This window comes from Clarias gariepinus, chromosome 10 (assembly GCF_024256425.1).
Source record: "Clarias gariepinus isolate MV-2021 ecotype Netherlands chromosome 10, CGAR_prim_01v2, whole genome shotgun sequence".
Lineage (NCBI taxonomy): Eukaryota > Metazoa > Chordata > Actinopteri > Siluriformes > Clariidae > Clarias > Clarias gariepinus.
The window spans coordinates 34,260,001-34,271,327 of NC_071109.1; the positions used below are offsets into that span (position 1 = coordinate 34,260,001).

The following is an 11,327-nucleotide window of genomic DNA, read 5'->3' on the forward strand; positions in this document are numbered from 1 at the left end:
ATGAAACATTAATAACACGCAGTCAGTCTGTCTTACTGTTAATCCTGAGGAACGCTCTAACCCTTTATGATGCACCCAGACGCCCTGCATTAACCCTTTATGATGCACCCAGACGCCCTGCATTAACCCTTTATGATGCACCCAGACGCCCTGCATTAACCCTTTATAACGCACATAGAGCCCTATATAAACACATGTATATATAAATCATAACTATAAGATATGTTAAATAGGATACTATGTTAACCCTTTAGAACAATCCTGGAGCTTTCATAAAAAGCTGGTGTCAAAATTCTAAAAGCACCTTTTTTCTGAACAATGTTCTTTTTTTTTGCTGTATAAAGTCTACATCGTGCTTATAAACACATTTAATTCTGTTCTCATGCTTCAGTTTGAGGGAGTACGATAACAAGGAAACAGCCGTGTCGTACTTCAGTCTGATCATATAGAGGAACTGAAAGGGTACAATGGCGTGTGTGTGTGTGTGTGTGTGTGTGTCTGTGTGTGTGTGTGTAATTTTGCTTCTTTGAAAAGAGTGTTTGACAGGAAGGAGGTGAAGGAGACGGTGTCACATCTTCATCCAAAAAAAACTGCATTACCTCATCCATGAACGACACACACACACAGACACACATACACACACACAAACACACAAACACACACAGACACAGGCACACATACACACACACACAGACACACACAAACACCTGTCACACACACACTCTTCTAGAGTTTTATATGAATATTCAGAGCAAGCAGGCGTGATCATCACTTTTATTACATCACAGCGCAGCTGAATCCTGGATTCTGATTGGTAAGAAAGTGTAGATTAGTTTTCTATAGCAGTAGAGATAGACAGAGAGAGACAGAGAGAGAGGGAGAGAGAGAGAGAGACAGGGAGAGACAGAGACAGGGAGAGACAGAGACAGAGAGAGACAGAGAGAGAGAGAGACAGAGAGAGAGAGAGAGACACAGAGAGAGAAAGACAGAGAGAGAGACAGAGAGAGAGAAAGAAAGAGAGAGAGAGCGACAGAGAGAGAGAGACAAAGAGAGAGAGACAGAGAGGGAGAGAGAGACAGAGAGAGAGACAGGGAGAGAGACAGAGAGAGAGAGACAGGGAGAGACAGAGAGAGAGAGAGAGAGAGAGAGAGAGAGAGAGAGAGAGAGAGAGAGATAGAGAGAGAGAGAGAGAGAGAGAGACAGAGAGAGAGAGAGACAGGGAGAGAGACAGAGAGAGAGAGACAGACAGGGAGAGAGAGAGAGAGAGAGAGACAGAGAGAGAGACAGAGAGAGAGAGAGAGACAGGAGAGAGACAGAGAGAGAGAGAGAGAGAGAGACACAGGGAGGGAGAGAGAGAGAGAGAATAACACAGTTATTTATGTAAATGTATGTAAATGTACAGACAGACGAGAGCTGAGGTGACGAGGCGAGCGTGAAGACGGAGCTGGGATTTCCCCGAGGAGGTAAATAAGGCGGTAAAGTCATGGAGAGCGTGATGGAGAGATAAACAGCACAGGAACTCCGAATGAGCGTTTATTCAAATCAGGAAAAAGAGAGCACAAAGTCAGGCTTAATTTGCTAAAATTTATTTCAAACAAAAGAACAAAAACACTACAGAACACAGACACTGAGACGAGATCCAAGTGCCGCTCACAGCAGACGTCCCACCTGCATAATTACACTGTTACACACAGAACCCTCTCGCTAAACCTCCTGAAGCTGCTCTCTGAGCATGAGATCCGAGCACTAGTGGCTTCCTGTACAGCGCATACCACAACGTCCTGATCAAGCGATGGAGACATTAGCGCTAGCATGGGGCTAGCTGTGAAACCACCTCGTCATCACGTTAAGTGTCACTGATCGCCTCACGTCACATTGATCACCTGATGTCACATGATCGCCTCACGTCACATGGTCGCCTCACGTCACACGATTACCTCACGTCACACCGATCACCTCACGTCACACCGATCACCTCACGTCACACCGATCACCTCACGTCACATGATCACCTCACGTCACATGATCGCCTCACCTCACACAGATCGCGTATTTACACTGTTACACACAGAACCCTCTCACTAAATCTCCTGAAGCTGCTCTCTGAGAATGAGATCCGAGCACTAGTGGCTTCCTGTACAGCGCATACCACAATGTCCTGATCAAGCGATGGAGACATTAGCGCTAGCATGGGGCTAGCTGTAAAACCACCTCACACCACACTAATCACCTCACGCCGCGCTCATCACCGCACTCCAAAGTAATCACATTATCACTGATCGCCTCACGTTACATTGATCGGCTCACGTCACACTGATCACCTGATGTCACATGATCGCCTCACGTCACACCAATCATCTGACGTCACACCGATTGCCTTACGTCACATTGATCACCTGATGTCACATGACCGCCTCACGTCACATCGATCGCCTCACGTCACACCAATCATCTGACGTCACACCGATCACCTGACGTCACACCGATCGTCTCACATCACACCGCTCGCCGCATGTCACATGATCGCCTCACGTCTTACCGATCGCCTCACGTCACACCGCTCGCCTCACGTCACATTATCACCTCACGTCACACCGATCACCTCACGTCACACCGATCACCTCACGTCACACCGATCACCTCACGTCACATGATCGTCTCACATCACACCGCTCGCCGCATGTCACATGTTCACCTCACGTCACACCGATCGCCTCACGTCACACCGATCGCCTCACGTCCACCGATCGCCTCACGTCCACCGATCGCCTCACATTCCACCGCTCGCCTCATGTCACATGATCACCTGACATCACACCGATCACCTGACGTCACCGACCGCCTCATGTCACACCGATCGCCTCACGTCACATGATCGCTTCCCGTCACACCGATCATCTGACGTCACACCGATTGCCTTACGTCACATTGATCACCTGATGTCACATGATCGCCTCACGTCACATGGTCGCATGAAATCACCGCACTCCAAAGTAATCACATTATCACTGATCGCCTCACGTCACACCGATCGCCTTACGTCACATGATCGCCTCACGTCATATGATCGTCTCACGTCACACCGATCGCCTCACGTCACATGATCGCCTCACGTCACACCAATCACCTGACGTCACATGATCGTCTCACGTCACACCGACGCCTCACGTCACATGATCGTCTCACGTCATACCGATCACCTTACGTCATATGATCGCTTCACGTCACACCGATCGCCTTACGTCACATGATCGCCTCACGTCACATTGATCGGCTCACGTCACACTGATCACCTGATGTCACATGATCGCCTCACGTCACATGGTCGCCTCACGTCACAGCGATCAACTGACGTCATATGATCGTCTCACGTCACACCGATCGCCTCACGTCACACCAACCGCCTCAAGTTACACTGATTGCCTCACGTCACATGATCGCCTCACGTCACATGATCGCTTTACGTCAAATGATCGCCTCATGTCACATGATCGCCTCATGTCACACCGCTCGCCCCATGTCACATGATCGCCTCGCGTCACACCGATCGCCTCACGTCACACCGATCGCTTCACGTCACACTGATCGCCTCACGTCACGATGATTACTTCATGCTGCTCACTAGCGGGTGTTTCTAGCTGTATTCCTTGTTGGTTGCTATGGTTACGTGTGTGATATCGGAGTCTAATGGGCCCGAAGTCCAGACCGTCTTTGCATGTTTTGAATCTTGACAAATCTGACCACACTGCCAATGAGAACGATCAATAATAAAAGCTATGAATAAACTACGAATAAGCTACAAACAAATATGTTTTTACTAAAAAAATTAAATAAATAAATAAATAAAATCAGCATGCTCTGGTCAGCGTCGTTATCGAGACAGCCACCGCAAACAGCGTGATTTTGGCGTCAATCTCACTTTAGAGGTTTTGCTGAAATCTAGCACAAATTACCTGCACTAAGAAGTTGATGCGACTCTGAATCATTCTGCAAGAAGTGAACCAATCATGTTCTGGGTTTTAGGTCACGACCCTTTTTGTGCATCCTTGATCTACTGCTTCTCACATTTTGATTCATAATTACATGCAGTGAGGAAACGAATCAACCCAAAGAGTCGACACATCAGAAAAGAATCAACTTCAATCTGATTCGGAGTCAGCGAACACGAGACTAAATGTAAACTTTCTGAATGAAGGACTGTGAACAACATTACAAACGCACAATAAATACAAATTCTCACACGAGTCAGAGAACAGAAATCAGACTGATTTATTTGCTTTGGCTCTTTATCTTGATGACGGCGATAAAAGACTTGTTTAAATCCTGACTCACTCGCTCGCGACTCCCGGCCAAATTCAGACTTGTTTTGGATTTCTCAGGATCATGAGAAAAGCATGCGAGACGTGTTTCGCCTTCCTGCCACTTTTACACAGTCTCTTCTCCTCTCCTGCCTTTAACCGGGGTGTGTGTGTGTGTGTGTGTGTGTGTGTGTGTGTGTGTGTCTGTCCGTTCTCACCTTTCCCAGGTTTCCCAGCGTGCATTTTCACTGGCAGGTCCTGGCTGGAAGGCGCAGTCGGGGACGTGACCTCTGACCCCAGACCGTCATCCACGGGACCTGTCATCACCTCTCGGGGCGTGGTCTTAAAAAAAAAAAATTATAATAATTAAGAGTTAAAGAAATTGACAGACTTGCTAAACAGGAAAACACTGGATTCGTTAGCGATGTTCAGGACACTCCTGATTACCATCAGATGCAGACAGGAGCTGTGGCCTAAAGTTTAATACTTTAATTTCAATATATCAGCATATATTCAAAAGGTTATATGATGCTATTAATAATACAAAAAAATTTCCTCTTATTCCAACTGAATAAATGATTGTGAAACAACAGCCTGGCCTGTAACGTGCGGTAAAGGCTAAAACCATTTCATCTTCTGGGCCTGACTCAACGCTGTTAGTAATTAAAAGCACACGGATTTATATAAAAAAACCCTGTAATGGTGAGGGAGTGGGCGAGTGGTGAGGGTGTTTTTTTAGGAGTGAATCACTCAGCAGTAATGAATTCACTCTGGGCAGCGTGGGCACTCTTTTACTGCTGCTCTGTTTTACGTGCAGTAAAATATGTCTGATTAGTCTCAACTGCTGATCTAAACCCTGCTTTATTCTACAGTAGGACCAAAATCAGATCAGAACCAAAAACAGGGTAAGGTGCGGTACAGAGCAATCTGATGGGAATCAGAATCAGATTCAAATCGGAATCAGCAGTGCGCACCATTTAGAGCGGAATCAGAGTCAGATGCGGGATCAGAGAATCCGCACGGATCAACCAGATCAGATTGAGACATAAAATCTGAGACATAACAGAAAAGGAATCAGGGTTATAGACCAATCAAACAAGTAGCAGAGTCCAATTAGAATCAATATCAGCATTATAGATCAATCAGATTAGAATTTTTTTTTTAAGCATTTTTCAGCATTTTAAAACAAATCCATTTGCATCAGACTCTGCAAAAATCAGAGTTAACAAGGGACAGAATCAGCTGATTAAAATCTGATTAAAATCTAACTCTAATTCAGATTAAAATTCAGTAGTGCAGATCAATCAGATTAGAATCAGATCAGAATCAGATTAAAATCATATTCCAACAGAACCAGGCCACGGATCGGATCAGTCATATGACCCAACACGAATCAAATCAGATACAGAATCAGATTAGAGTTATAATCTGATCTCTAACTGGAAGAACCTGATTGCTCTCTAGGCTGTTCTGTGTGTGTGTGTGCAGTGGTGTGAAATGAGCACTGATCTATGATCAGCTTCTTACAGCTCATGAGTGTCCCACATGTGAGTGATAAACCCCACTGTAAATCTGTTCCTCGGGGGTGCGAGCTGATAGATAAGCGGCTCTGAAACCACTTAGGAGCTGCTTCAAGATGCTACTGCAACACACACACACACACACACACACACATCCGCTTTTCTGCAATCTGGAAGCTTTTGGTTTAAAGAAACAGTTTAAACCACGAGACAAGTCTCTTATGTGTATACGTTTATTATATTTTGCTATAAACTACTTAATTTTTAAAGCCCATTGTGGGCAGGAACAGTGGTCTGATTGGTTATGATGTCATTGTGGGCAAGAACAGTGGTCTGATTGGTTACGATGTCATTGTGGGCGGGAACAGTGGTCTGATTGGTTACGATGTCATTGTGGGCGGGAACAGTGGTCTGATTGGTTACGATGTCATTGTGGGCGGGAACAGTGGTCTGATTGGTTACGATGTCATTGTGGGCGGGAACAGTGGTCTGATTGGTTACGATGTCATTGTGGGCGGGAACAGTGGTCTGATTGGTAACGATGTCACTGAACCCTAACGTACTGTTACACTTTTACTACAAATGCAATAATTTTTCTTTTGATGATTTTTTTTTTAATCTCAGTGTTTTTAATGAAACTGGAAGATGAGGATGGCTGTATTATGACAGTTGAGGTTCTGAGCTAAAGACCAGAAACTGAAAGTTTAAATCCCTAGACAAACAGACGGACAGACGCTGATGTGGCCTTGAACAAAGCGCGCGCTAATTAAAGATTAAACATGACCAAGTCTTTATGTTACTGTTACTGACTCGAGTGCCACAGTTACTTATTCCTAGTTCCTGTTTGAAACCTGCTGCAATTATCAGACCACTGTTCCCGCCTCCAGTGACATCGTAACCAATCAGACCACAGTTCCCACCCACAATGTCACGATAACCAATCAGAGCACTGACCTGAGTGTGTACAGCAGCAGCGAGTGTAATCACTAGTCCCCCGCCACAGTGTGACTCAGAGACCCTGACGGACGTGAGAACAGTTCGGTCGTGCGAGCACTGAGCACTGACACACACGTATTCGCTATAATTTCCTCAGAAGTTGAGGCTGAATACTGAAAGTCCACGCAGGCTCGGCGCTCTCATAAACACAACATTCCTGATCCATTAGCTTCAAAAAAAGGGAGTAGAACACATACTTTCAGGATGAACAGACAGAATGAATCACGGCGTCTGAGAAACGAGGTGACGGACAGGACGCCACTGCACGGCGGGGTTAACGCTTCTGGCTGTCAATGATTTTCTGTCCCCGAGGGAAGCAGGGGGGTGGGGGGGTGGAGGGGGGGGGGATAATGAGACACATCTGTGTTCACGTGAGAAGATCCTGAGAACACAGCGTCAGGCCTGGACGATGGAGGATGTTGGGTCGAGCGCAGCTCGCGTACAGTACGTACCCGCCCGGCCCGTGTGTTTGTGTTGACGTTCAGCTCTCGGCTGACTTCCCTGGTGAATCAGAGCGGAGTGTGTGTCACGCAGAGAGCTGACTTCAGCCGACACAAATGTGCTGAGCCCAACGCAACAGGAGCCAAAGCCAACAAAACCCTAAATACAGCCGTCTTTCCTCCGCCTGCAGCCGGTACTTTCCCCTCCCACACACACACACACACACACACACATATATATGCGCACACAAACATTTAAACACGTCTTGTGTGTGTATGTGTGCAGGCGTGTGTGTGTGCATGCGTGTCACCCGACAAACTCTGGTTTTATGTTACAGCCATGATTGGCGTTTCGGGGCCTTTCACTGCCTCTGATTTACACACACACACACACACACACACACAGAATGCAACAGATGAAACACAGGCCATGTGGAACTTCATAACTAACCAATGATAAATCACCAAAACAAGCAGAGCAATAATTTAACAACTAGTACTGAAGCTTATCGCACTATTATTATTATTATTATTATTATTATTATTAATTCCTCCTTCACTATTAACTACTTTGAGCTGCTTTTAATTGGACAACAAATAATATGTACGTATTTATTTCGTTCCTTTTTATCTGTTTATTTAAGCCCATCCAGGGTGTACCCCGCCTTGCTCCACCCCAACACACACACAACATTATTTACATCGTTTACAAAATCCTGTTCTGAGAAACTATTGTTGATTACATCATACTTAATTTGCACATCATTAAGTATGACGTAATCACTACAAATGATTTAACGTTTCGCTCATGTGAGGCTTGATGTGTTCCGCCTTTTGGAGAGATTTACGTTGCCATGGGGACGCTACTGTCAATCAAAATGCTGCCATATTCATGGAGGGAGTCTCCAGTGTCAGATGGTGGCGCTGTAACTACGTCTCCTGACGTCTTCGGGACGTTCAGTGATATCATGCGGATGAAGTACGGTGTGTGTTTAAATAACAGGTAATGTAATTACTGGTGGAATAAGAGGAATAAACACTCAGGTCTGCCATAACAGGAAAATAATCGAGTCCCAATACTGACTTTCCCAACAGCAGTACGGGAAAACTCGTAACCAGACTGGTGTTCCTACCGCAAGTAAACAAAACACTCCGGGAACGACTTCGACTACAGTCCTCGAACTGCTCACACACGCCTAAATAAAATCCCTCTTGAATCCATCTTACTTTCCTCTTTTAAAAACGCTACAAATAAAAGCGCACACATTTAGTTACCATCCAATAACGCCTTGTCGTTGATCGATAAACTGAAAACACATCAAACTGAGAAATTCCTCGTGACTGGCCGACCGCCATCCGCGTGTGCACGTCTTCCCGACACGCCGCAGTGGAGTCGCTGCTTCTGACACAACAGCTGGATCGAATAATCGGATCCCGTAACTGGATCCCGAACGCAGACGACGTCTAAAACACAGACGGGGGTCAGACAAGGACGAGTGCCTCATGTTACGTGTTGTTTCTTTCCTGTGGTCGTCAGCGGGAGGTTAAACCACGTCTTCAGCTTCAGGAGGAATAAATAAAGTCTAACATGGTTATAACCAGGACGTGGATCCAGCATTAAACGCAAACCTGACACGTTTTATGAATCTGGAAGCTGATTGGTCAGCAGATCCAGTTTAGGTTAATGTCCCTGTTATCGTTTCTATAGCAACCGCTCATTCACAGGGACCTTTAAAAGAGTCTCCAGTGTCTAAAATGCATGTTAAAAAAAATCTAAGACAAGAAGCGTAATCGAGGAAAGGTCATTTATAACTGCTATGACGTACATAAGAACAGGAAGTAACTACAAACGTGTTAAATATTATTTTATAAGAATTTATTTAATAAAAATTAATGCTGTTAAAACCGATTGAGAGGAACGAGAGGAATCAGAAAGCAATCTTATTGAAGAATAATCGACTTGTTTCAAGAGAGAAGTCTAACTCTGTTTGAAGAAGTTGATTATTTTTCCGTAACAACGTGACCTGCGGTGGTTTATTCCTTACCCTAAGTGTTTATAACGTGAAGACGGAGGAAGGTGTTAGAACTGCATCATAAAGTGCCTTAAGGTTCCTACGTCCTCAAAGTGCTGTTAGTAGGAGCTGTGCTAGAGCAGGAGAACCGCCAAACTGTACTGGATCCCAGATTATTTGGAAGAAAAAAAAAATAATAATAATAAAAAAAGTCCCACAGTCCTGCAGTGCTGGAATCCAGTACAGTTTGGAGATCTAAACAAAGCGTATGGAGGTGTTGAGGGCAGCTCGGCTACCTTGGCGCAGCAGGTAAGATGTGCAGGTGTGCCGATGTACGCGGGCAGCGATGTAGAACCCGCAGGCGACCCGGGATTTCCTCCGTGTGTGGCGTCGTTGCCGTTAGACTGCAGGAGCTCCTGGATCTGTGCGAGCTGCTGTCTCAGCACCTGCTTCTGGTGGAAGCTGAAGGCCGGGTGATTGGCCGCCATGGTGAAGAGTAGCAGGAACTGCTCGCCGGTCCGTCCGTCGCTCAGACGCAGCCCATAATCGTGGATGATGGCGTCGATGTGCGTGAGCGTCCGGAAAAGCGCTCCCGCCGCCGGCCGGTTATCAGACCCGAGAAGAGCCAGAGAGACCAGAAGCTTGCTGCGCACCACCTCGTCCGTCACGTTGGCCAGGAGCGCCAGGTCGGCCGGGTTGTTCGCCTTGATCTCAGCGTCTCTCAGAGAGTGGTAGTCCTTACGGGCCAAGTCCTCCAAGCAGGACCCGAGGAAGCGCAGCTCCACCGGAACGCAAAGATCCAAGAGTCCGCACAGGAACTCGGTCCGCTGAGCCGAGCTCAGGCCCGAGAACCACCGGTACACACCTTCCCTCTTCAGGCAGCACCTATTCTCCACCATCTTCAAGCTTTTTTTGGGAGCAAAACTCTGGAAGAACCCGAAACTCATTCATCAACCGTCATGAACTTCTCAGGTTCAAGCTGAACATCCTGACACCGGTAACGGTGGAGAGTACCAGCACTGTTTCCTCCGGATTTTATGCACAAAGAGAGGCATTATTGTAGAGGTCCTGGGGGTGGAGGGAAGAGGTGAGAAAGTGGAGATTGGAAGAAAAGGGAAGAGATGGACAGACAGACAGACAGGAGGACAGACAGGAGGACAGAAGGACAGAGAGACAGGAATCAGTGTGGCTTCTCCTGCAGGAGTCTCCTTCTCCACCATCTACAGTCCTCCTGCTCAGCTGGAAGCCCTGAGAGAAGCTCTGAACCCCGGGCAGGATCTCAGATCGCAGTTTTTCCCTCCTGAGCGTCCAGGCGGAGATGGACCCGAACCATAAACAATCCCATCCGAGAGCAGCTCACTCCAGTCTCACTCCAGTCTCACTCCAGTCTCACTCCGCACGAGCGAAACAGGCCATCAAACACACCCTGCAGTCCGGAGCGAGGCTCTAACACACCCCGACCCTCACCCTCGGCCTCCCGCTTTAGATTCCGACACGATTTAAAGTGAATAAACTCAGACTGAAGCGCTTCGGCTCTTTGATCCAGTCGGAAAGTCGCCGAGAAAACGGCAGCGTCTCCCTCCAAGCCCTGAGCTCGCGCGCACAGGCCCCGCCCACCGCGGTTCCTATTGGTCAGTGCGCCTGTCAGTAACGCGCGGACTGGGCGCTGATTGGGTCAGAACGCCCCCCGAGCAGCTGCTCAGCTTTCTATTGGCTCTGTGAGCCGCGGATTAGAGTTAACTCCTCCCTCAGATATGAAACATAATACATCAATGGTGTTACATATTTCTCTTAAAGACTTAAAGCTACACTGAACAAAAAAATAAATTAATTAATAAAGTACAAACTGTAAATATAATGATACTGTACTTACATAAAGATGTATATGTGAACAATGTGGTCTGAACTAATGTGTAGTGTAAACTATAAAGATATACTGAACCCAGGTTTCCTTAAAGACACACTAACTAAAAACCCAACAAAACAATAAGGAAATAGGAAAGCTGGAAAAACTATAGTAATGGCACTAAGGGTATCCTATATTAAAGCTAAATATAATGG

The 11,327-nt window shown here is 46.5% G+C and overlaps 1 protein-coding gene across 1 annotated transcript in view; it reads right to left on the bottom strand.

The window, feature by feature from the left end:
• zcchc14 (zinc finger, CCHC domain containing 14) overlaps window positions 1-10,814 on the bottom strand; it is a 25,174-nt gene extending 14,360 nt beyond the window's left edge. Inside the window, exons 1-2 of the mRNA XM_053505589.1 lie at window positions 9,563-10,814; window positions 4,517-4,640 (exon numbers count right to left, since the gene is read on the bottom strand). Coding sequence (XP_053361564.1) covers window positions 4,517-4,640; window positions 9,563-10,213 — 775 coding nt within the window. The 5' untranslated portion in view covers window positions 10,214-10,814. The remainder of the gene's footprint in view (window positions 1-4,516; window positions 4,641-9,562) is intronic.
• Window positions 10,815-11,327: the final 513 nt, after the last annotated feature.